This window comes from Perna viridis, chromosome 2, assembly GCF_037379345.1.
Source record: "Perna viridis isolate PV_CMFRI_1.1 ecotype Kerala chromosome 2, ASM3737934v1, whole genome shotgun sequence".
Classification (NCBI taxonomy): Eukaryota; Metazoa; Mollusca; class Bivalvia; order Mytilida; family Mytilidae; genus Perna; species Perna viridis.
In genome coordinates, this window is record NC_142446.1 from 10292690 (window position 1) to 10319959 (window position 27270).

At 33.3% G+C, this 27270-nt stretch overlaps 2 protein-coding genes across 4 annotated transcripts in view; one reads left to right on the forward strand and one right to left on the reverse strand.

The window, feature by feature from the left end:
• The first annotated feature begins 6936 nt into the window (after window positions 1-6936).
• On the forward strand, window positions 6937-13100 carry LOC148623593 (protein dpy-30 homolog). Its single transcript, XM_088565535.1, has 4 exons — window positions 6937-7088; window positions 9108-9199; window positions 10540-10685; window positions 12943-13100. Exons 1-4 carry the CDS (start codon window positions 6953-6955, stop codon window positions 13004-13006), a joined length of 438 nt encoding a protein of 145 aa, XP_088421661.1. The 5' UTR covers window positions 6937-6952; the 3' UTR covers window positions 13007-13100.
• A 2137-nt stretch (window positions 13101-15237) lies between these two features.
• The window catches only part of LOC148623594 (purine nucleoside phosphorylase-like), a 28922-nt gene continuing 16889 nt past the window's right edge, over window positions 15238-27270 (reverse strand). For all 3 annotated transcript variants that reach the window (XM_088565527.1, XM_088565529.1, XM_088565528.1), the window contains exons 3-6: window positions 26335-26438; window positions 22122-22297; window positions 19985-20175; window positions 15238-17129 (exon numbers count right to left, since the gene is read on the reverse strand). In XM_088565527.1, the coding sequence (XP_088421653.1) occupies window positions 16930-17129; window positions 19985-20175; window positions 22122-22297; window positions 26335-26438 (671 nt within the window). In that variant the 3' untranslated portion in view covers window positions 15238-16929. The remainder of the gene's footprint in view (window positions 17130-19984; window positions 20176-22121; window positions 22298-26334; window positions 26439-27270) is intronic.

The following is a 27270-nucleotide window of genomic DNA, read 5'->3' on the forward strand; positions in this document are numbered from 1 at the left end:
CTGCTTGTTAAACAGTGAAAAAGTCTTGGTCTCAACTACCCCTTATTTATCTTAAATCTGGCATACATGTATATTTATGCACCCGCAACAAACAGTCAGGGGGTGGGGGCCATATTAATTTACCCCTGTCCGTCCATTCATCTGTTCGTCTGTCCAAATTACACATGATCATGGCTTGTCTGGATATCTCGTTGTACAGTTTTTGAACTACATCTAAAATATTTTACAGGATATTTCTACACATGATGAAGGTGTGCAGGGCCAAAGGATTTTGATTTTCATGAAATATTACGGAAATTGGTGATAGTTAAACTTAGTCATTTTCATCAGAAATAGGGCTATATATGTTGTTCGGCTATCTCCTGTAGTTTTTGAACTACATCTAAAATATTTTTTGCAGGATGTTTTACACATAATGATGGTGTGCAAGGTCATAGGATCTTGATTTTTGTGGAAATATTACAGAACTGGCTGATAGTTGGACTTTGTAATTTTTGTCAGAAATATACCCCAAGCAACAAAGTTAGGGATTTGTTATTGGGGGTATTAACATTTTTTATGTGTCCGTCAGTCTGTCCGTTAGTCCTCTTTCTCATTACAAGTATTTTTGCAGTGCTTAGCCTAACATACCAAATATTTACTGCATCAACCAAAAGTACATAACCTTTCTGAATCAAACCATGTCTTCATACAAAAATAAACATGTTCTTGATTTGGCAAATCTAGCGAGCGGGGGCATCATTAGTGTCTTACAGATACATTTGATTTACTAAAAAAAAATCACTACTAACAAATGGGAGCTTCTCTGACAAACAGAGCTTCTAGTTTTTTAATCTGACACTTACATTATAAAAAAATAAATAGAAAGAGGATAATCTGGGAGAAAAAATCGTAATTGATCTATTCAATAATGTATAAATGTGGTGCTTTTATCCACCCTTAGATCCTAATGAGAGTGGCATCTACACAATGAAAGATGTTTGAGCACTAGACCTTGAGCTGAAATTTTTCACATTATCACTGTCTGTATACCATTTGTGAGTGGTGCTTCTATTATGATCCAATGTTCCGTGCGTATTTCAACACAAATGGGAAGCATAAATCGAATTTCAAGTACAATCTTTATTCATTTTATCCAAAAAATGCAGCAATCATGGACTGATCTCCTCCTTCACATGTAATATATTTGCTGAAACATTGGTTGTCTTGTCAGTCACTACATTAGAAAGTTTTACATTGGTCTGGTATTGCATCTATATCAGGATTTCTGTTTACCACATGCACCAAATACCGAAAAAATATCATACATGTAAGGACCCTCTTTCAACATTATGCCAATCATAAGCTCGAAAGGACAATAACAAAACAACTTTCATGATTCAAATACACAATAAATACAAATACTGTCCTTGGTCATTACTCAGCATACAAAATGTGTTAAAAGAACACTTTTCCTCCCAATCAATTTATTACGAAGGACAATAATCAATAAACAATTTTTCAAACATCTTCTCCTCTGAAACTACGAAATGGAATGGGATGTACTTAGCATGATTGTTCCTTTGGGTATCCTGCACAAAATGTATGCTTTGATATTTGATCCGTCGAAAACATGGCTGTTGTTACTAAAAATAGAACATAGGGGATCAGACAGCAGTTTTTCACATATATCTCCAAAACCGTTAGGTTTATCCAAATTCTGACATGGGGGATAAAAGTGTTCAGCATGATAAGATCATATCTGGCAAATTTTGGTTAAAATCTAGTGACCCATGTTGGAGTTATTGCCCTTTTGGACGTTGTTTTGCTGTGTTTGGTACTATTACTTTCAAAAATCTTCTCAGAAAATACAACACAGAATTCAATGAAAGTTGGTATAATTCTTTCTTACATAATGACCGTTTTGATTTTTAATCCATGAAAAAACATGGCCGCCATTACTGAAAATAGAACCCGGAGGGTCAAACAGCAGTTTTTTTTGCATATATCTCCATAATCGTTAGGTTTAACAAAATACTGACTGGATAAATGTGTGCAGCATGATGAGAGCTATCTGAGGCCAAATTTTGGTAAAAAGTTGTTGTCTGGTGACCCTATTTGGAGTAATTGGCCTTTTTGAACTTTTTTGTTGCTATTTTTTATGTATAGACTTTAAAAAAAAAACTCCTATATCACTGAATGGAATTTAACAAACTTTCACAGAATCTTTATGGCATATTCCCATTTACTGTATAGTCTAAAATGTCAGCTTCAACACAGTATATATCTCTCTATGTAAAGCGTATGTTATATTGAAGTTTGAATTCTTCAATCTCAAACATTTATGTATAATACTAGGTATAAATAAATGTTTGAGATTGGAGAATTCAACTTTAAGTCCTGTAGAAACAGCTTTGGTTATTCCACTAATATCAGACTGTAATATAATTAAAAGAGACGGGTGTGTCACATCCATCAAGAGTTGAATCAACTTTTTTATTGTCATTAAATATCATACTTTCCAAATCACTGTCTATATCTCGAAAAAAAAAAGATCGCAGCGAGACAATGTACGGACTAAGACTTGTTCTGTCTTATCACAGAGCAGCAATAATGATCAATATCTTCATCACTCAGCTCACTTACTATGGTAATACTGCAGTATATACATGTTACAGTAAATGTGTATATATAATTACTGAAATTTCAGCATTTGTTTTTAATTATTGAACCTCTCAGGAAATATATATGATTCCTAATTCAGACTAGTAATTATACATAATTTCTGTTATTTTTTTATTTATTTAATTCAGCAAATGTGTAGAAAATTATGAAATACTAGGTGCCAAATTTTAGATAAATTGACTCAATATGATAAATTATCATATATTTCACTTAAATTTCTTCTAAACATTTAGCAGATTTAACTATTTATGTATTTCTAAAGATTCAAGTGGACATTCAATAAATTAATGAACTATAATGGACTGTCATGGACCGGACTCAACAAAAATGCAAGGGGAATCTGGATCAACCCCGCGCGACTTTCGCTGTCTTGAAGTCTAAATTTCAGATTTGTTGTTTCATATTCAACGACGAACCAAACAGACACACTGTTTACAACTTAAATTTACAGCCGATAGGGGAGGTATGGTGGTACATTTAGGACACACAATTCCCTAAATTTCCCTAAATAAGTCGAGCGTTTGAGATGATAAATCGAGTGCTCGACTTATTTACGGGAAATTTAAAATATCGTGTGTCCTAACTGTACCAGCGTAGGGTGATTATTCAGATTTCTTTTAAAAATTCACTTAGTAAATGTGGGGACTCGGAACTCTTTTTCTGTCACTCCAGCTTTATATCTTGCGAAGTAAAAAGTCATGCCACACAACACCAATTGCTTTTGACACATTGATAAAAGTCGAATGCATCTTCGTGTTCTGGTCTTTTGATTCTTCTGTCAGTAAAAGTGCCGCATTAGTAGGTGATTTGGTAAATCCCCGTTGCAGTCGATTTTATGTATGGTAAATCGTAGGATTAGTTCGTGATTCAAATACTTTGCAGGGGCGGATCCAGGGAGGAGTGCAGAGGGTTAGCACCCCTCCTTTTTATTGGAAAATTTGTCATTTTCATGTGTAAAATTGACAACAAATGTTAATAATGTCCTAGCACCCCTGCTTTGCCAAATATACTACATACTGTTATCCTTCGATACGAGTTACGCTCATCCAACGACATGTTAGGTTTTTTGTTATAAATCGGAGTGATTATTCCGGACTTAAAAGCAAATCCTTTCAAAAATATGCTATTAACGCTCCACCGTAAATCAGTTGCTTATCAATATCTGTTCATCTGGCGTTTTTCCACTCTTGAGTCTGTTTATAATAACATTTATTCTTCTGTGGTAAATGTTTATTCACTAAAACTATTCAGTTCAGCAGAATTCATCGGATTCAATACGTAGCTTATATTCGTTGTGAAATGAGTCATTTTCCGAAGCTTTGCTTAATATTACGTGGGCTGAGACAACTCCCGTGTTTTTTTGGTCACTTTTATTCCTCGTCGTTGCTTTGTTCTTTTTGTATTTGTTTTTGTTTGTTTTTGTTTTTGTTTTTGTTTTGTTTTTGTTTTTGTTTTTTTTATTCTTCTAACTTCTTCGTTCTACACAAAGAAGTAAACTGACATTTATATATGTACTATGACAGCCAATTCAAATATCTCAGCTTTCCAACGGTACCAAACATGTTGCGGTAACACTTAGGATTTCGGAGAAAAATGAAAAATATATTCCCCTACCCCACTAAAAAATCCTTAAATTGACATAATTTTCAATTTCAAAACCCCTAGAGTATTTATGCTTCATTAAAAGATGTCTAATTTGGTATTTTCTTTTTATTACTATCACAACTGATACTTCTGGGGTTCTTCTGATGACTTTTGGCGATTTCCATAATCAGAATTTATCAAAAATTGCCAAAAACTGCGATTTTCCCATACAACAACTCAAAGTTGGTATCTTTCGATAGACAATTAAATTTTCTACATACCAAAGCCCCAAAAACTCATTTTTCAAAAAAAAAAAAATTAAAGCAAAATATATTACTCCAACCCCTAGAAAACTGGTCTCAGTATAAAACAAAACTCCCATTCACAGCATACAGACACCATAAAACTCAAAATTCAGGCATTTATAATTAAGATAATAATGTATGCAATATATCTGATCAATCCGGACACCTACATTTTTCATTTTGGGTTAAAAAGGGGAATTTTCAGTTTTCTTCTATATATTACCCGTTATTGTCATTTCATACCGTAGTTCAAGCAAGTTTTTGTATGATACAGCACAATCATATAGTATCTAAGCTTTCGAATAGGTACAATTAATAAATATTTGATTTTTTTCTAAGTCCGATTAAGTGAAAAATGTGCACCCCTATCCCGGAAATAAATACCGCAACACGAAACAATATGTTAAATTTTAGCATAAAACCAGGTTGAAATGACATGTTGTAAACTTTTGTTTTAATTACCGATGCATTCAATATATTTACTGACTTAAAGCGCTTATTTCTTAGATTCAATGTAACAATAATTACTTTTTCATGAAAAGGGGATTTTTTTCGGAATTTCATATTTTCTTTCATTTCACCTGCAATGGGCATTTTTTTTTCAAACACCGTTCTTCAAACAAGCCTTTGTATATTCAAATACATTTTATAGAATCTTAGTTTTCTTATGAGCCAAAGTAATGCATTATTTAATCTTTCTATGACACTAATGCGACAGAATGGTACCTTTTACCCCAATAAAATCTGTCCCAACATGAAAGAAAATGATCGTTATAGCACACACAAACTGAACATAATTCAAATGTACCTCTTGTACATTTATGATGACGATACCTCTAACATTTACCTTAGGACATGAGCTAAAATCTCCGCTTTCTGGTCACAGTGATTATAAAATAATCAGAGGGTGAATTTTGAGGACTTCAATATTTTAGCCATTATGGCAGTGATTTGTGATTTGTTTTCTAATATCATTGTTTGTGCTAATAATTATATCAATAGTTTCTTAGGTTTAATTATCATGTATCATGAATGATTGACTTACCTATTACAAACCTGAGACATTGGACATGATGATACCTATATATATTTAGTTGTGATAGGAAGACATATAGACTCGAACACTCGATTCACGACAATCTTGGCTTTTTAGGTCAGTTGGGTACAAAAATACTGAAAAAGAATCCGAGAATATTCTATGGCGACAAATTGATTCGGTAATAGGAGACATAAAGGTACCTGAAAATCATCATGAAATTGATGAGTGGTAGGGTGCACGGTAGACCTTCCCAGCCCATGACTATAAGTTCTCAAAATATTGGGCCCATCCGTTCCGAATATCATCCGGATTCTAAACAAATGCCATCATTATAAGTTTTGATAGCTTTCTGCATTTTCAATTCCATGTTTGTGAATGTCATTTAAATATGCGGTCATTATTTCAGAGTACATTTTATATTTCCAAACGGCCTCCTATTTCTCTTTGTACTATTCTGCTTTTGATCCATAACTTATTCTCCTCGCACTTTTTACTGACATCTTCCTTTAATTTCCAGAAAGCGTGCTTGCTTTCCTTACAGAGATGCAAGATTTTAGGAGTCCAATTTATGTTCCCTCTCCTCTTTTTTTCCATTTCTCCAATCGCACACACACACATTGATTGTTCTGCATAGGGACTTTATATTATACTCCCTGTTCTGCACTATTCGTTTTTGATTGGTTGTATTTGTCAAGACGTTAGAAATAATGTTTATTTCTAGAAATAATAGACTTTTATACATGTAGCTGGAATGTTTCAGTTGTTGAAGCGTATTGCCAAAATCTCACAGTGTAAAGAAAAAATGTAATTAAATCAAGTGTTTTCAAGTATTTTTTCTTCATGTTGGCAGAATTTACACATTTTGCTTCCATTTTACCGGAGACCTATAATTCAATTACAGGTCTAAGATTTTACACTAAGGTTTCCATGTTATCTGCTGATGATAATGAACTGGGAAAAAATTATACAAAGTATTTATTATCTTAACTCCATGTTAAGAGATCGTCCTACGAGTAACCCGTAATTGTTATTTCTACGAGTAATCATAGTCACTGCCTTTTAAAACAATACTTTAATATTTTTCATAATTTTTTCTTGAAACAGTTATCAATAGAGACTTATCAAATTTGAACTTAGAAGATAATATCCTAACATATTTTCTTATGTTTTCCTGAATTTCATTTCTTCTCTTTAATATGTTTATTTTTAACCAATATCAACATAAAGGCTTTACTTTACTTCACACAGGGAGTGCATTACAAAGTCTCTGTTCAACATAAAGAGTGGTGGCATCGGGGGTGGCACCATCTATTATCTAATGTGAAAAAAAAAGAACGTTATTGTGCGTTATTTATGCTAGATGAAATGGTTATTGGCTTTAAAGTGTGCGACGACTGGTTACAAGTACGTTACAAGTAAGCGTGCCTTGTCTCTACCAGCTCAAGGCAAAAGACAGGACCAGACGAATTTCCCCATAGTGACCAATATGGCAGATGGTAAGTGAGAAGCTTTTATTCTGATGGCATCAGGGCATTCAACCTAAAGCACTGTGCTATAACTAGCCAAGTACTATTCTACATTATTTTAGCAATAATGTCTAATTGTAAAGTTTATTCCTTTACTTATCTGTAACCGGGAATGTGTAACCCGTACCCTAAATTTGTCGACCCCATTGTCCATGTGTCCCATCCCTTTTTCATTTCATCATCAATTTCATGTTCATCGTCTGAATATAGCTGAAATATTGCTGCTCGGACGTAAAACCCCAACAAACAAACAAACAAAACCTTTTGGATTCGGTGCCGGAGATATTGCTTGTATTGAAAACAAAAAAATATTTCCAGCGCCCAATCCCAAAAAGGATTACCCGTACCCATGTACTAACTTTTCCCTGTACCCAAATACTCTTTTGTCGATTTTATCATTAATACGTGATATTTCCAACTGAAGATTTGTACACATTTACAAATTGATACGGTGGCTAGGCTAGAATCAAAGATTTTAAGAATGTATTTCGAAAATTTGATTTTTATTCAATTTTGAGTTTTCAAAAGTACTGAAATGCATAACCAGGGAATGTAAAATAAAGTCCCTGGGGTAACCTGAAATCAAAGTCTGGTATTTTTTAAATCTGTAGTTTTATAATATATTTCACATTGGGACATCATAATAACATGAGGATGGCGAAACCTTAAACGCTCTTAAAGAAATATAATATGAGTTAGGCACAGCCTACAACCGAGCATCACACTGATACATTTTTATTACATTTGTCGAGGCAGACGAAGTAGAACGCTTAGCTCAAAGGGGCAAGATAGGGTAGGTAAAGGGTTGTCCATTTATAAACAAAAATAATTCAGTGTACTGGATCTAGATATTGTTATTAAATTAAAAAAAAAAATTCATAGTTTTTGAATTGCTACTTTCACTTTGAATTCACTTCCCTGACCCATTTCTGCGGGATTGTCCGATACCTATACCAGTTTGACTGAACGTCTACTGTTAGCCTAGCATGCAATGCTTGGTATGAATTAAAACACCTAAGTCTTTTAAAATTCATATTTTTTCGTCAGCCCTGTTATCATTAACTTCCAAAATGGTAAAATTTGTTATGATATACTGTTCATGGTCTAAAATATTTTTGAGCCGAAATGTCTGGCTAAGATTCAATTTATTATTATTAAATCATCGAAGCTAGTTAATGTTTCCTAGACTGCTAGACTGGTGTGGTTCTCAGGCCTAAAAAGAAAAATATGTGGTTCTGGTAACCCGACTAACCTAGTTTGTGGCCTCGACCCAAACTTTGTTATGGCTGCGGCAAAAAAAAAAAAAGAAGGAATTTCAGCGTTTTCTGTCGCCGATTTCCATTTTATTGTATAAAATTTAAATTGCTCTCCTGTGTGGAGACCTATTATTACAGTTTTGCAATAAAAATGTAAAAATTGCGAAATGTCAGCACTTGGAGGCTAAAAACCTACTGATCATAGTTCTTTGATAAACTTTGATTCACTTACATATATGACCTCTAGGGCTTATCTGTATTGGTTGTTTGGTTTAGGCAAATTTACAAAGAAAATTGTATAGATACTTATTTTATGAAAGGCTAAAAATAGCCTTTGATCCTCAGTTTTCAAAGTAACTTGTACAAAGTATCAGCAATATTTGTAGCAAAGATCTAAGGTAAGTTTCTTTGAAAAATGATATTAAGAACTAATTCAAATAGTCCACCATTAGTGCTATTGGGTGCTTGGTCCAACAGCTCAATAAAGTGGTCAGTGAATCCTATATTTAATTACATTCAGATTCTGTTTGTCGCTGTTTAACTCATATTTAGGTCAAATCTATGACCAGGTAAACAATTCAGGCTCATACAACTGTTTACATGTAGGTAGCCATATTCTCACTGTGTTGGAAACCAATGCTGTTCCAAACACTAATGTTGTTGAACTCTGCCAAAATGATTTGATGAAAGAGAAAATATTGTGAAAATCACTTTCAATTTTTGTTGAATTTAGATCAGAATACAGCAGGATCAGTGGCTGGTGATGCTTTGACAGACCAACAGAGTTCTACTCCTCTGCCATCTGGTGTTCCTGAAAATGTACAAGTAAGTAGTTGAGTTCTTGCAGTATACAAGCCATAGCCAGAGGCGGATATAGGATTTCAGGTTGGGAGAGTTAATAGAATTAAGGCAGAGCAATGATTCCATTGTTTGCCTTCTTTTTGTTTTTTTCCATCTGAATGCCTTAAATCACTTATGCGGTTTCTTATAGGTTTTCTGGGCGAGGGGAGCAGGAGGTATCACCAAGACAGCTTTGCTCACAATTTTCTGAGCTTGTTTTCCTTTTTTTTTTGGGGGGGGGGGCATTTGTTAGTCTGCCCCTTTGAATCATTGCCTGCAAGCGTTTTATTATTCAGATTCCCAAACTGGCAACTTTTGCTGATGATGAGTTGAAAGGTTTGTATTCTGTCCAGCAGTCTGTCAAATCAGTTTTCCAAATTTTTTTGGTCATGCTTACAGATATGCACTTGATATTTGGTACATTGCTTCACCATGACAAATCATAGATCAAATTCAAATTTTGTTCTGGTCCATTGAATTTTTACTGAGTTACAACCCTTGGACTTAGTAAATTCATGTAATAACTCAGTTTTATGCACTTTTGTTGGTATGCTTACAGATATACACTTGATATTTGGGACATTGCTTTACTATGACAAGTTGCTGATCAAGTTCAAATTTGGTTTTGGTCTGAGTTGAGGCCATTGGTTTCAGAAAATTCATACAATAACATAGTTTTCCACTTTCTTTGGCCATGAGTACAGATATAAATTTAATATTTGGTACATTGCCCATGACAAGTTACAGATTAAGTTTGAATTATCTTCTGGTCAGTTGCTTTTTTTTGCTATGTTATAGCTCTTGGATTTAGTGCAGACTCGGTTTTCCACACTTTTCTCGTTATCAAATTATGCGTGAAGTTTGCATTCTGATCTCTTCAGCATAAATTTCTTCCAATTTGGGACTTCGTATTGCTATGCAATACTTTCAGAATGCTTTTTTATAATAATTATATATTGTTGGTGAGAAGGTTGCCTCCTACACAAATTTAAATGATTGTATAATTGTAGGACTGTGTTCTTAGTATTGTAATTAAACATACTAGTACTCTCTTTTTTTCTTGTAGGTTATTTATTTTTTTTTATGTGTTGATGTGAAGTTCAAGTTCACATTTCATTTGGTTTCACAGATTTTTGGCAAAGATATATTTTGAAAATTTCATAGAAACCTATCATCATACTTACTCTGAAACAAATTTATGTCAAACACTAACCATTGCACCATAGGGGATTGCATCACTCCAACACATCTAAACGTATACATGTATTTGAATTTATTATTGAATAACTTTGTGAAATCATTTGTACACTTTAATTTTTTTCCAGAAAATAATAACAAGTGAAAAGGAATTACAAGAGAATCCATCTAAGCGACCACGTGTAGATTTACAATCCTTACCTACTCGAGCTTACCTTGACCAGACTGTTGTACCTATATTACTGAATGGAATGTCAGTTCTGGCAAAAGAAAGGTAAGGTAACACATTAAGGCACTTGTATTTTATTCTATCCTCACATTATTACATTTTGGGCTGAAGTTTTGTCTGGAGACTTGTTATGTCCTTGTCACAAAAGTTGACTGTGCATTAAGTTTTATCTTCATGCAGTCTTCAAACATTTTTTTATTTTAATTCGACAATGGTCACACCCAATTTCATAGAACTTAGGAAAAGAGTTTATGGTTTAGACAAAGTCAGACTGGGTATAAGAGTTCATTATGATGTAATCTAACCATAGTAGTATTTTCATGAAAATTTGTTAACCCATACTGGCATTATTGTTCTTTTTGTCATCCTTTTTGCTATTTTGGTGTTTTAATTTTTAGAAATCAACTCCTCTGAAACCACAGGTGCCAATGTTTTGAAATTTGATAGGTTAATGACCTTAACCCTCTGCAGACAATCCATTTTTTGTATGGCCCAGGTGGCTGTGTCCACTCAAAATTGCAATTGAAACCCTATGTGAATACACATTTTTGCCTTTATGTCAGCTTAAACTAAGTCAATGGTGACTCATCTTGGCAGTAATAATAAAAGGGATAACTTTCACAAAAGACAAAATTTTGTTTCTGCTTTATGAAACAAGACTTCTGCCACCCATGCTTCCTTTAGTCAAACAGGGGGAGCCATATCTTATTCGCGGCTCCTCTTATACCAATGAATAGGAGGGATTGGGGGTTTCACATAGCAAAACACAGACTTTGTCATTTGTGAATATTGGGACATAGCTGGACCCATCTCTTATCCGTTACTCCTCCTATACCAGTGAATGGAATTTGAACGATATTTTCACAGAATCTTGATTATATATTCCCAATATGTGCCTCCTATTTTTGATTTTTTGATTATTCCATAGGTATGTAAATCTGTTTCTGAGAGAAAGTTTAAATCTCCTTCAACCACCCTGACTACCTAGCACAAACTATAACTCCCTCTTTATAAGTGTTAAAGACATAAAAGTGAAAAAAAAGAAGGAAAATATACTTCCTAAATTATTCGTTTTTGGTTTGAATTAGATTCTTTATAAAAGTCCCTGCCTGCATTTTTCAATCAGATTTCAGGTAACTCTTATGATTTTTGTGAAGTTGAAACTCCTCCTGAATTACTGATTATGATGAAGGTTACTAGGAAGATTAAGTGTCATACATTTGTACATGCTAGTAGATGTCAATAAAGCAAAGTGATGAATCACTGCAACGGTAATAATCCAAATTATGGGTATTACGTTTTCACATCTTACAAGACAATCTCCTCCTTTTGATTTTTTTATGAATCTTTAAGAAAGTTTAGACATTACGTGTGGATACGCATGAATGAAAATAATTACTGTGAAAGTACTACATGTATTGTCCATGGGGTATCAGTTTTCATGGTTTTCATGGGTAGGCAAAGCACGAAATTTGGTTCCCATCGATAAGACAATTTCCATTAATGTGTATACTGAAAACCTCTATACCATGAATTCAAGAATCCATGAACTTGTATTTCTTCCCTACTCAACAAGAATTGGTTTCTATGAATTAAAATACTTCCACATTAATAGCAGGTCACTGCAAAGGGAGATTATCCAACTTATGGGTTTAATAACATGATTTAAAGTTTCTAATCATTTCACTACAATTTAGTTAGGGGATACCATGTTTATTTGAATAACTTGAAACATAGTTAGGCTTAATAAATCATCAGTTTAGTGTGCTATTTTTCTATTTAATATTACTTAACTAATCACAATTTCGAAGACTTCTATAACTTTTCTCCTAAACTGCTCAAGGGATTTTGATGAAATATATATGACGGAATATAATTGCTGTCAAAGGACTATAATGGAAGATAATCCAAATTAAGGGTTTCTTGTAAGAAAAACTCCTCATAAAACACTCGAGAAATTTCAATGAAATTTACGGAAAGGTTGGGTATCATACGGAGATATCCATGAAGAAATATAATTACTGTTGGATGACAGTGAAAGGAGATAAACCAGCAAGCATTTTACACTGAAGTCCAATTGAAGATGGGGTATTATCTTTGTGAGGTTGTTCACAGTATTTCTAGTTTTTATTGGAATGAAGATTAGACTTGTGAGTTAATTAGGTACATTTTATTTTATTCCCTCAATATTTACATTTTTTGTTTCATCTTTCTACACTTTTTTATGAGACAATGATGTTAATGGTTTCATTCTGACAATGAATAATATTTTTGCAATAAATTTATTTTTATTATATTTCAGACCACCCAACCCTATAGAATTTCTGGCAGCCTACATGTTAAAGAATAAAAACCAGTTTGAATGATAGTCAGAAATAGAAGAACTTATACTAACAGTGCATAAATACATCATCCTTTTTTATTTTACATTGTATTCATATTAAATGTCTCATTTTCCTATGACTGCTTTAGTGCCTGTAATGATGACTCCAGAGAATACTGATTTATGTATACACAGACCATAGCTAACTGTTCAGGGTTCAACCTCTGTGTTTTTATTAAACTGTACCAAGCAGGACATTGTACTGTATCAACTAAGGATATGAATGGGAAAGGACCCAAGTCAATTCAGAATTGTTCTATTGTCCGAAATTTTTGTTAGAATATGTCAAAACCCTTAATATTCCCTAAGATACCATTTTGTAAATATCAGTTCAAGGAAAAATACATAAATCCAAAGAGGAGCTACTGCAACCATTACAATGTATTGGTTTTTTGCATTATTTTATTCAAGTTTAAAATGCTTTGTTGAGCGAAGCTTGATATAACCGCAGAGGTTGAACCCTGGACAGTTGGGGCAAGTATGGACACACCATTCAAACTTGATACAGCTTTGATTTTTGATTGTTATTAACATTTGACACAAGATAAGAATTTGACCCATTTTTTGCCCCTAATTCCTAAATGGATCCAGTCTCAACCTCAAAATCAATCCCAACCTTCCTATGGTGATATGGTACTTTGTGGTAGAATTCAAAAAGATCTGTTCCCTTTTACTCAAGTTATTATCCAGAAATGAGAAAATTTTTGTTCCTAGTCCTGTGGGGCCTCTAATTCTTAATTAGCTCAAATAATAGCCCCAAAAACTAATCCAAGCCATCTTTTGGTTTGAGATGGCACCTTGTGGTATAATTTTTAAAAGATAAAATTACTTACAGTTAAGTTATTGTATGGACATCAGGAAAATGCTTGTTTCTGGCCTCTCATTCCTTAACTGCCAAAATCAGTCCCAGCCTGAACTTACATGTTTGTTGTTTGTTTGTTGGGGTTTAACGTCCGAGCAGCAATATTTCAGCTATATTCAGACGATGAACATGAAATTGATGAGAAAATCATCATGAAATGATGAAATGAGAAGGGAATGGGACAAAAGGACAATGGGGTCGACAAATTTTAATTGCCACTGGAAATAGGGAGAGGTGGGTAGGGTCGGGCAATTTAGCCTCCTGTGGCGGAGCCCTATGGTTCCTACTCTGGGAGAATACCACAGTAGGGTTCTTTAACGTGCGAGGAACGTGGCATCTTTCCCAACATGATGCACCATTATGGTTTGCGGTCAGGTTTTCCGTATTATAGCCTGACAACCCCAGCATGTAACACGCCAGGGGTACCCCATTCCACCACCAGAGGCACATATCCCAGTTGCTCTGTGGGCAGAGCGCCCTAGCCCCAGGCTAGGGTTCTGAGCACTATTTAGTTGCCTTTTACGACAAGCTTAGTGCTGCTGCAGGCCTATTCTTTTAACACCCAGACCTGCACAGGGCCTGAACTTACATGGAACATGTAGATATCCATATGCCTAAACTGCAGTTATTGTTTAATACTAAGAAATGCTTGTTTTTGGCCCCTAATTCCAAAATAGTTGTGGCAATACCAACCTTCCTTTTGTGGTTTGGGACTTAATCAGATCATCCAACTATTTTTTTTTATAGTATACATTCTATTGCACGAAAACCAAGTGTCTATAGATAATAACAGTACTGTACCGTTATACAACTGCATTTAAACAACAAATACTGATATTTGGCAGTCATATAAAAATACATTTAAATATACCAGGTAAGTGCAAGATGGTTTGTTAAGGTGCTTTTAGGTAAAAAAGTAACTTTTAGTAAAAAAAAATTAAAAACAGAAACAATAAACATTATGTAGCCCATTACAACACTTTTTATTTATGAAGTGTTCATAGCTCAAGTGATTTGACCGTCATACTTGGTGTACTCATGGCCTAATTAAAACTCTAACTTGTGAGTACTTTTCTATGAACAAAATACAAAAAAAAGTTAAATAAGGTCTAGTGTTATCAGTGTTTAACCTTTTTTTCCAAAAAGTAGTATTTCAGTTTCTACATCATAGTTTTATAACAATTGTTGTGAGGATACCTTTTCATTCCTTACCTAAAAGTTTTATAACAATTGTTCATGAGGATACCAGTTTTCATCCCTTACCTCAATTTTTTTTATTTCAATCGTTTGCAAGGGTACCAGTTTTCATCCCTTACATCAGTTTTTAGGTCAAACAAAGGAAATAAAACACATTTAAGCACAAAAATTTAATATATTTGTAAAAATGGATTTATAACATCAATAAAGAAATAATGACTTAACTATCACAGAAAGAGTAAAATTTGATTTAAAGTAAAGTTACCAAAAGTTAATTACTATGTGGAAATCTGTTGCTAAACTTTCAGGCATTTTGAATAAAAATAAATAATACACTCTACAAAATATTAACATATTTTAAAGCTTCTAAAATATTTTCTAAACAATCAATTTTATACTTTCAGCACAAACATAACAATATCTACAAATCAAACATTCCTCTAAGAATAAAACAAAAAAACATTTACAAATGATATGCTTTACACTCAACTAACACTTTAGATCATTTAACAAAGGAAAAATGAACATTTGAGTGTGATAAAAATGATGATCTGTGCAAAATAATACAAACATATGAGCAAGTAAATTGTTACTGTGTCTTCTATGATATTTCTAAATATAAATAACTTTTGGTGTAGGACTGTGGACAAAAATCAGGATTAAATTTATTTTAAAAGTTCAAATCTACTATGACAAATATAGTACGTGTAATATTTATATTGTCATGTACAGTTTAGGAAATAAGTTCTACATGCATTTATCATAGGTATTATAACAATTTATCAAAAAATCACTCCAACATCATGCTTAAAATCTACTCCAGCAATGCTAGAAGTTGTTTGGCAGGCTATTTTCTTGGTGGCAAACCAACAGAAAAGCAGGAAATTAACCTCTTACACTGTAGGAATAGCTTAAATTCCTTCTTTAGTTATTGTAATAAACATGGAACAAAGTAGTATGGTGCTCAAATTTCCAAAAGTATTTTAGCTAAAATATCCACTCTTTTCATTGACGAGGCAAACGTAACGTTGACTTCACAAAACTCTATTCAAGTATTATTTTTGATTTATGTGTTGACATTACAATTGTCTAATGGAACATCATGGTTTCAAACCAATCCAACATTTATATCACTGCTGTATTACAGCAATAAATAGTATTTTGTTTTTGATAGTGACTTTTATCACGGTTCATATCAGGTGAGCCTGCTATCAACTTGGTTTGCTGATCCAAGCATTATCAGCAAGTACACATCAAAGGAATTTTGCTTAAATTACTGATAATGTTTTTTTATTAGATTTCTTTAATTTACACAACTTTAAAATGATACAGTAAAAATCTGCCAAAGGAATTTTGCTCAAATTACCGATAATGTTTTTTTATGGGATTTCTTTAATTTACACAACTTTAAAATGATACAGTAAAAATCTGCACAGTAATATTTCTGTTCATTTAAGTATCTTTATTGTACATAAGTCCTCAAATAAAAATTGGAAAACAAACACAGAAAATGAATTTTAAATATATTTGGTAATATTTGATACATATTTGAAGTCAAGCTATTAGAATAACAACATGTAAACATTTATTGCTAAATATTGCAATAATTAGATTACAGAATGGTTGGAAGATTACTTTATAATATAAACTACGATGGGATATTACAGTGAAACCTGTCTAAACTGAACCCCGAAAACCTGCATACATCAGACAACTTTTGAAGTCCCATTATGTCAGTCGATATGTATCTTGACCCACCTGGATAAATCATATATCTGTCCAAATCGACCAAATTCTACAGTCTGAAAGGGTTTCAGTTTAGAGAGGTTTTACTGTACTAGCTCTAATTATTCCATCAGTTCCAGAATTTTAAGTGCAAGGTTCTGTAAATCTTTAGCTCTTTTCTGTCCTATGGCTAGAACTTCTTCATGAGTAGTTGCCTGAGCAGAGTTGTAATCCAAACAACACTTGTCAGTGATCAATGATATTCCAAATACTTTCATACCCATGTGGCGCCCCACTACAGCTTCAGCTACAGTACTCATACCTGTAATAAAACAATGTTGTATGAAATATTTTGATACCTATATGATGCCCCACTACAGCTTCAGCTAAGGAACTCATACCTGTAATAAAACAACGTTGTATTATATATTTTGATACCCATATGGCACCCCACTACAGCTTCAGCTACAGAACTCATACCTGTAATAATATGATTTATTTACATGGCGACCTACTGCAGCCACCCACACAAAATATTGATCCCCCATGACCAATTTCTGTGAAATTTAATCCCATTGAAGATTTAACACAGCTCCCAATCTAAGTCACAGCATAATGCTTTGAAAGAAAAAAAGTTTTGACATACAGAATTTCCTGTTGGAGGAAATAATTTGGTGTTTTTCAAGGTAGGTTGCTCAATTATCTGTCAGTATGTTGTTTGCAAACTGAATATTAAAATTCTAAGAATTTCCTCATACCCTATGATAATTCATCTCTCACAGCATTCAACAATTGACCCCTTGTTATATTAAATTAATGCTATAATTTTAGCCAGCAAAAATTGATGAGGTTCATACAGCATACTAACTTTCTGTGGAACTTAGGACTTTTTGATTAAAAATGTTTCTTTTTGATATACAAACACTTAAAGAACTTTGAATTATCAAATTTTTTAATATATTAACAAAATAAAAAACAATAGGCTCCCAGGAGCCTGAATCGCTCATGTGGTTAAATTTTGCCTTCCAAGGGCAATAACTTTAACATGGAGTTGTCCAACAATTTTGACTCAAGAAGACTTCAGTAGGACTTATCATCAGGAAAACTGAAAAAAAAAACATAATTTTTCACCTTTCAAGGGCAATAACTCTTACAAGGAGTCGTCTGACAACTTTGAAATCTTCAAGACTTTCATAGGCCTTATAATAAGGATCATTTCAGCAACTGAAAGAACCTAATGGTTTTGGAGATATAATATGCGAAAAACTACTGTCTGACTCAAATGTTCTATTTTTAATAACAGCAGCCATGTTTTTTGACATATCAAAAAATCTCCACATCAGTTCTATGCAGGATACCCCAAGGAACATTCTTACCAAATTTGGTTCAAATTGGTCAAGTAGTGTCAGAGGTGAAGATTTTGGAAAGAAATAACACCAAAAATAGCAAATAAACATAGAAAAAGGGCAATAACTCCAACAAGTCTTCACAGATTAAAACGACGATTGGACCACAAATAGACCTCATCATGCTGAACACTTTTACCCAATGTCACACAGTGTCTAAACCTAATGGCTTTGGAGATTTAGCAAAAAAAATACTGACTGACCCCTATGTTCTATTTTTAGTAACGGTGGCCATGTTTTTTGATGGATCAAAATTTCCCATATCAGTTCTATGCAGGATACCCTAAGAAACATTGATACCAAGTTTGGTTCAAGTTGGTCAAGTAGTGTCAGAGGAGAAGAGTTTTGAAAAATTGCTAGCAACAATGGACTACGATGGAAGCAAAGTGATGGCAAAAGCACACATGGCCTTCAGCCAGGTGAGCTAAAAATTGATAAAATGCTGTGTTTTGGAATGACACACTGTATACTGCAGGTATCTTTATTTAGCAAATTGTGTTTGAGTTTAAACATCATTTGTGAGGAAACATTCTTGAATAAGTTTGCATCACTGGTATTTATTTTTTTTTCACCTCTTACTGAAACTTGTGTTATGTTTCAAGATGGCATAACACTTGATTTACTTCACAGGTATAGAAAGAAGATACAGCCATTTTGAATACAAGTGGTTACGGCCATTTTTGTGACAATTACTGCATTAAGGATTTCTCACTGAAAATATGAAAATGCAATACAATAAAGGTATTAATTTTCGCAGGGTACTAATTTTGGCTGTTTTTGCAGTGGATGGAAATGAGCCAAAAATAGTACCAGAGAAATTGATTTTCTAACACTATATAACCCTAATCAATTGTTTAAAACTGCAAAAATTGATACTAACAAACATGTTTATTTGACATCCCAGAAAATTAACACATTTATAGTAACTTGACAGTAGAAGTAAAACTAGTGGCTCTAAAGAACCTGGATCAGCAACATTCTATTTTTGTAAAAGTGGCCATGTTTTTTCTTGGATAAAAATTCCTAATGCTCATACCTAAGGAACATTTTCATTAAGTGCTGTCAAGTAGTTTCTGAGGAGAAAATTTATTTAAGTAAGAACATTAAAAATAGCAAAAAGATGTTGAAGAAGGGCAATAACTTCAACATGGCTTAACAGATTAACACAAAAATTTCACTACTGATAGATCTCATCATGTTGAACATTTTACCAATGTCAGAATTTGGCTTCACCCAAGGGTTCTGAAGATATATGCAAAAAACCTTCTGACTGACCCCCAATGTTCTATTTTAGTAACATTGCCTGTTTTCAGATGGATAAAAAATCCCCACATCTTTTCTATGCAGAATACCATAAGGAACATTCATACCAAGTTCAGTTTCAACTAGTGTAGTAGTGTCAGAGGTGAAAGAAATAACATCAAAAATAGTGAAAAAACGTTGAAAAAGGGCAATAACTCTAACATGGCTTAGGTTTCACTTAAAACCTCTGGGTCAAATGGCTACCCCTATGTATTACCAAAAATACCTTTAACCTAGATCTATGCATTGTAAGTGCAAAATCTGTGTGTAGATTGGTTCATTAATTATTAAAGATGTTACATAGTACATTTTGTATATTTCACGATAATATTATTAGTAGACTGGAGTTTTTAGTATGTTGAAGGTAGATCACACTTATCATTTCAATAAACTTTAAAATAAACATTAAATTATTAATATTTATATTAAGTAAGTATTGAGAATGTCCAGTAAATCCTTCTACACTAACCTACAGCATCAGCTCCAAAGTTTCTAAGAAGTCTGGATTCAGCAACAGTCTCAAATGTAGGTCCACCAATCATTACATACACTCCTCGTCTTAAAATATCCCCTAATCCTAACTCTTTGGCTGCTTTCTCTGCTAACTCATTCATTCTATCATCCCAAGTCCCAACTGTAGCCAAGAATCGTGGACCAAATCTGATAATAATGTTTAGAATTTAAATGACCAGTTTTACAAAGAAGAATGTGTTTTCTGAAAAACAATAGTCCTAAACTTATTGATAGATAAGATAAGATAAAAATATTGTTTTAATTTTTGACCAAATAATATGCACCACTGGAAAAGGATCATTTTAGCAAAGTTTGAAAAATAGACAAGATTACGTGTACAGGCACAAATAAACTTTGTCTCTCACTAAATGATTTCTTTCATATTCTTTAAAATCATTTCCTCTGAAAGGATCTGGTGACTGAAAAGTAATCAATACAAAGCATCAGGACCATCCTGAATCTCATCTCATCCAACAAGCATCAGGACCATCCTGAATCTCATCTCATCCAACAAGCATCAGGACCATCCTGAATCTCATCCAACAAGCATCAGGACCATCCTGAATCTCATCTCATCCAACAAGCATCAGGACCATCCTGAATCTCATCCAACAAGCATCAGGACCATCCTGAATCTCATCTCATCCAACAAGCATCAGGACCATCCTGAATCTCATCCAACAAGCATCAGGACCATCCTGAATCTCATCCAACAAGCATCAGGACCATCCTGAATCTCATCTCATCCAACAAGCATCAGGACCATCCTGAATCTCATCCAACAAGCATCAGGACCATCCTGAATCTTATCTCATCCAACAAGCATCAGGACCATCCTGAATCTCATCCAACAAGCATCAGGACCATCCTGAATCTCATCTCATCCAACAAGCATCAGGACCATCCTGAATCTCATCCAACAAGCATCAGGACCATTCTGAATCTCACCCAACAAGCATCAGGACCATCCTGAATCTCATCTCATCCAACAAGCATCAGGACCATCCTGAATCTCATCCAACAAGCATCAGGACCATCCTGAATCTCATCTCATCCAACAAGCATCAGGACCATCCTGAATCTCATCTCATCCAACAAGCATCAGGACCATCCTGAATCTCATCCAACAAGCATCAGGACCATTCTGAATCTCATCCAACAAGCATCAGGACCATCCTGAATCTCATCTCATCCAACAAGCATCAGGACCATCCTTAATCTCATCCAACAAGCATCAGGACCATCCTGAATCTCATCTCATCCAACAAGCATCAGGACCATCCTGAATCTCATCCAACAAGCATCAGGACCATCCTGAATCTCATCCAACAAGCATCAGGATCATTCTGAATCTCATCCAACAAGCATCAGGACCATCCTGAATCTCATCCAACAAGCATCAGGACCATTCTGAAGCCATCCAACAAGCATCAGGACCATCCTGAATCTCATCCAACAAGCAATACTAAATGATCAAGACTGATTAAATGATAGACATCTTCAATATGGCAGAAAATTGTTCTAGGTGTTACTATTTGAACAATCAGTGGATATGATTGAATTATCATTAGTGACTCTCTGGCACTCTTTAAATGTGTATTTCTAAAACAGTAGAACAGTAGGGACCATTACACAAAAAAATCTACACCAACTTTCCATTTGAGGTTTGGAAGCTTGTAAAATATTACCCTGGTCCATTAACTTTTCAAACAAAAAGCAAGTGTCTTTGCCAATGACACTGATAAAAAAAAGTAACATACCATTATAAAGCTGTAAATTGTTTGCAAACTGTTTAAAATTACACTTCAAAAAGATAATGTTGGCTGACATCCAGATTTATTAATTCTTTTTGTCTTGAGTTGTGCTAACAGCTTCATGCAGAAAATACCCATAGTTCCATCATGTATTGCCAATTTTTTTTCAGATTAATTGTGCAGATATTGAAAAAAAACCTTCAACAAAAAACTATTTTCCTAGGCAAGTCATTGTTTTTTTTTATTTTGACTTGCCTGGAGACAAGTTCTGTAAGAAAATATTTGCATTTACATGTACTAATTCCACACACCTGAACTGATAAATATATTGTAACCTACCTGTCATCATTAGCTCCCCGTAGTACACATTCACCAGATAATCCAGCAAAATCTATATGATCCCTGATAATCATGATATCTCCTGTATTAAAGTCTGGGTTAATACCCCCAGCAGCATTTGTAAGGAATAAAGTGTCCACACCCAAAGCTTTCATCACTCTAATTGGGATAGTTGTCTGTAGTAGAAAGCAAAAATTATTTTGACTGAAAGACTTTTTTGAGAAAAAAGATGCTTACACTTGAACATGTTCATTCAGACCTACAAGTAAAGTACATGTGCCATGAAATGCTTTGCAAGGTGCAGCTTTATACAGTTGCAGAGTTGGGACAAGTATGGATACTCCATTCAAGAACTGATGAAGTGCAATTCAATATTTGACACAACAAAAGAATTTGACAAGAATTTAAGTGGCCCCTTTTTTATTCCGTTTTCCTAAACTGTTCATGTCAGATCCTCAAAAATCAACCCAAGCCTTTCTTTAATGATAAAGCACTGTGTGGTATAATTTCAAAGTGATTCATACACTTGTACACAAGAAATTATTCAGACATCAGGAAATGCTTGTTTCTGGCCTCTTTTATGCCCTTATTTCCTAAACAGTTCTAGTCACAATCCCTTAAAATAAATCACAGTCTTTATGTTGTGGTAAGGCACATTGTGTTACAATGTCAAGAGAGCAATTCATTTTAACTCAACTTAGTGTCCCAAAGTCTGGAAAATGCTTATTTCTGGTTCCCATACTGCCTCTAACTCCTAACTGGTTCAAGTCATAACTCCAAAATCAATTAAAAAATTCTTTTGAGGCATGAAACTTCAGAGATCCATACACTTTTACTCATGCTACAGTTGAAAAACAGTTTTTGTCTGTTTTTAGCCCTTAATTCCTAAACTAGAGGCTCTAAAGAGCCAGAATCGCTCACCTAGCTTCATATGCAACATTCTATTTTTGTAAAAGTGGCCATGTCTTTCTTGGATAAAAATTCCTAACACTCATACTTACTAGGAACAATCATACCAATTTTCAAATTTTTGAAGTAATAACATTAAAAAAACGTTGAAAAAAAACAATCATTCCAATATTCCTTAACACATTAACACACAAAGAACTTCTGGCTGACCCCTAGGTTCTATTTTATAAACAGGGGCCATATTTTTTTGACTGCTCAAAAATCCCCACATCAGTTCTATGCAGAACACCCTAAAAAACAATACTTAGTTTGATAGCGAAATAAAAAAAAAACATCGAAAAAGGGCAATTACTCCAACATGATGCAACAGACTAACACAAAAATTTAAACACAGTTTATCAGGCTAAACAATTTTATCCAGTCTGAATTTGGCTAAACCTAAAAGTCTTTGAGATATATTGAAAAAACTTTGTCTGACCCCTCTGTTCTATTGTTAGTAAGTGACCATGTTTTCGGATGGATTGAAAATCTCCACATCAGTTCTATGCAAAACACCCTTGTGAGCATTTGTACCATGTTTTTATTTCTAATTGGTCAAGTGGCATCAGAGAAGAGTTTTGAAAAATTGTTAACAAAGATGGCTATAGCTGACATAGCCCTTTTGGCTGGTGAGCTAACAATGTAGGTCATAACCCCAAAAATCAATCCAGGTCTGACCTTTGTGGTATACAACATAAGGCATATGATCACAGAGATTAATAACATTTATATGTATATTAAATTATTAGTGTAAGTTTCGGGGTCTTTCATATTGAAAAATGTACATGTTTTTGCTTGAAATACCTCTGTAAGAGTGCTAAATCTTCAATTCTTCTTTAAAAGGTGTCATAAAGTACTATAAGACTGATGACAAATAAGTACTACATGTAATCTGATCTCTGCTATAATTACAAATAGGATGTCTACTTTAAAGAAGCATGTGTATCAAAACATGTTTTGGCCACAATGATACTTAGTTGCCAACCAATCAATGGTGAAAAGGTTATGACTGTTAATAATGCACGAGGACCTATTTTAAACCAAAATATAGTGTATTATTTTTTAAAGAAAGTACTAATAATAAAATGCTTTCAAGTGTGAAGCTTGATACAAGCACTGAGGTCATACATTAAAAAGCTGAGAAAGCACTGACATAACATCCAAGCTTTATTATGGGTCTCAATTTTAATTATTGTCATAACATAATATTCTGAATCGCTCACCTAGCTTGATAAATTCCTGACACTCATACCTACTGAAAAATCAAATCAATTTTCATTTAATTCAGTCCAGTAATTTCTGGGGAGAAGATTTTTGAAAGTAAAAACATTAAAAATGAAAAAAAGATGTAAAGAGACAGAACTCCAAAATGGCTTCACAGATTTACACCAAAATTTGACCACAAATAAATCTCACCATGCTGAACACTTTTACTCAACTTCAGAATTTTGATAAACCTAACAGTTTTAGAGATATATACAAAAAACTTCTGTCTGACTCTTATGTGTTCTATTTTTAGTAACAGTGGCCATGTTTTTTAACAAATCAAAAATCCCCAGATACATTCTATGTAGAATATCCTAAGAAACATTCATACCAAGTTTGGTTCTAACATAATAACATTAAAAATAGCCAAAAAAGGCAATAACTCCTACATGGCGTAAAAGATTTCCACTAAAATCTGAGTACAGATAGATCTCATCGGACATGCTGAACACTTCTGGAGATACATACAAAAACTTCTGTCTGACCCCTATGGGCCATGTTTTTCAATGAATCAAAAATCCCCACATCAGATCTATGAAAAATTCCCTATGGAACATTCATACTAAATTTGGTTCTAATTGGTCCAGTAGAGTCAGAGCATGAGGAGAAGATTTTTCCAAGTAATAACATTTAAATAACAAAAAAATGTTGAAAAAGGGCAAGAACTTCAACATGGCTTAACAGATTTACATGAAAATTTGACCAGAAATAGATCTCATCATCCTGAACAATTTTACCCAAATGAAATTTTTATAAACCAAATGTTTTTTGAGAAATATGGGAAAAACCTCTGTCTGACCCCTATGTTCTAGTTTTAGTAACATTGGCTATGTTTTTTGACAGATAAAAAATTCCAAGATAGGTTCTATATAGAACACTTTAAGAAGCATTCAAACTATGTTTGGTTCTAATTGGTCCAGTAATGTCAGAGGAAAAGAGTTTTGAAAAATTGTTAACGACAATAGACTACGATGGAAGCTAAGTGGTGGCAATAGCTCACATGGCCGATCAAACTAGGTGAGCTAAAAAGGCTTCTTATTGTAAAATTTGGATTGACAGTATGGCACATGGCTGGTTTTAGTCTCATTAAAAAAATATATCATTAGTTTTGTTTATTTTGTATGTCATGATTTCTACAACTGTCATGTTTGTGGAGGGTACCTTCAACCAAATCTTAAGACAGTGATTTTTCTATACATGTTTTACAAAACAAAAGTGGAGTTGATAGAAACTAATGACTCAAGTTTAGAAACTCCACATTCTAAATATACAATTAAAATAATTTTGACAGGTCATTTCTAGTCTTTACAACTTTTTTCTAAGATCAATAACACCCAAATTTTACCATTTTTAAAATAATAGCATGAAAGTTAATTTAAGCTATCACTGATTAATATCAATGGACCATGATTCACTTCACATGTCCTAAAAATTCAAAATAAAAGTTTAAATCTTTCAAAAATTATCAGATTTATCATATTTTAAAACGGCCTCATACAACATATCTGTGTTTGACTTGGGGATCACAATGTGCAAGCATTACAATATGTGTTTTAAACAATTAAAATGGTACCTGGTTGTATGTCTCGGTTTAGTTCAATTTTGCATTTGCTAATGAAAATTTGTTGCTTAAAATTTCTCTTTTTTATTCTAATAATACATTCAGTTACACAAATTATAACATCAAGAATAAACTTGTTTACAAGTACAATATTGTTATGACCTATTCAAAAGTTTTTGAATCCATCAAAATCAGTAAAAAATTAGCAGTTCATACTGTTTGAGTTTGTATTTGATCCCTTACTCCTAAAAGGCTTGGAGCCCTCAAATTCATCTTAACCTTTCTTCTAGGGTTAGGAATCTTGTGTTCAAACTTTACGCATATTCATCATAAAATTAGATATTGCTTGTAAAAAAGTCTCTACAGATGATGACAAAACAGATACATATTTTTTTTTTGCTTCCAGGAACAGTATGTACCTGTTCATTAATGACATACCTTCCACATAGGATAGCCTTCATAACAATGTAATCTTCCTCTCATCAGTACAACTATCTGTCCTTTTAACTTTCCAAACACAAGCTTTCCTGTGTGACCAGGCACTAAAATATAATACTGCTACATGAGAGAACAAGAAACACAGTATATGCTGTGTACATGTAACTTACATGTATGTGTGCAAGGTGTAAGATCATTTCAAAAATCACATTTCTTCAGGGCAGTAAGACCAAGTAAACAAGTCTTCATATCAATGTTTGTTAAACATTAAAATTTAAAAAGCAAAAAAAAATGTTAAAAAAAAACAATCAATTGTCTTATCATTTGTAAGTCGATGGTTCTCATTGAAAGTAACTGAACTTAACATGTATAGATAGTAGAATTTTATTTTAAAGTGCAGCCTCATATATGTAAAGCATATAAGACATAATGATAAATAGCATTGATTACATAATCATTCTTTAAATTTTAAACCTAATACACACATCAGTCTTTAGAGGCTTATGAAGCACTATCAATTATAAATATCTCAAATATAATGATAAAATAAATAGATAAACATTCATGGATAATATTACATAAATATGAGGTCTGTAAAAGGTTATAGTACCATAAAGCTAGTTTTCAAATTGATACTGAAATGAAAATTGAAAATTTTGGTAAGAATATGAAAATATTCTGACATAATTAATCTAAGGTTTTGTGAGAGTTTTCTTTTTTTCATTATTAATTTACATATAGCCAAATCGTCTGTAAAATTTAAATAGTTTCTGGAAGAGTAAATATAAGTTGAGCATTTTTATTAATATTATACAGGACTTTCTCTGAGTAAAGTTTTCAAAAATAATAAGTAGTAAGTTTCTGTGCAAATTGACACACATGATAATAACGAGATCAGAGTAAAGAAGATCAATAAATATATTATACATATCCATA

Bases quoted from the DNA above. Each gene is read 5' to 3' on its own strand.
- LOC148623593 (XM_088565535.1), top strand. From the start codon at position 6,953: ATGAAATGGTTATTGGCTTTAAAGTGTGCGACGACTGGTTACAAGTAC. The intron at 7,089-9,107 runs GTAAGTGAGAAG...TGTTGAATTTAG, and splicing joins AGTGACCAATATGGCAGATG to ATCAGAATACAGCAGGATCA. The intron at 10,686-12,942 runs GTAAGGTAACAC...ATTATATTTCAG, and splicing joins TCAGTTCTGGCAAAAGAAAG to ACCACCCAACCCTATAGAAT.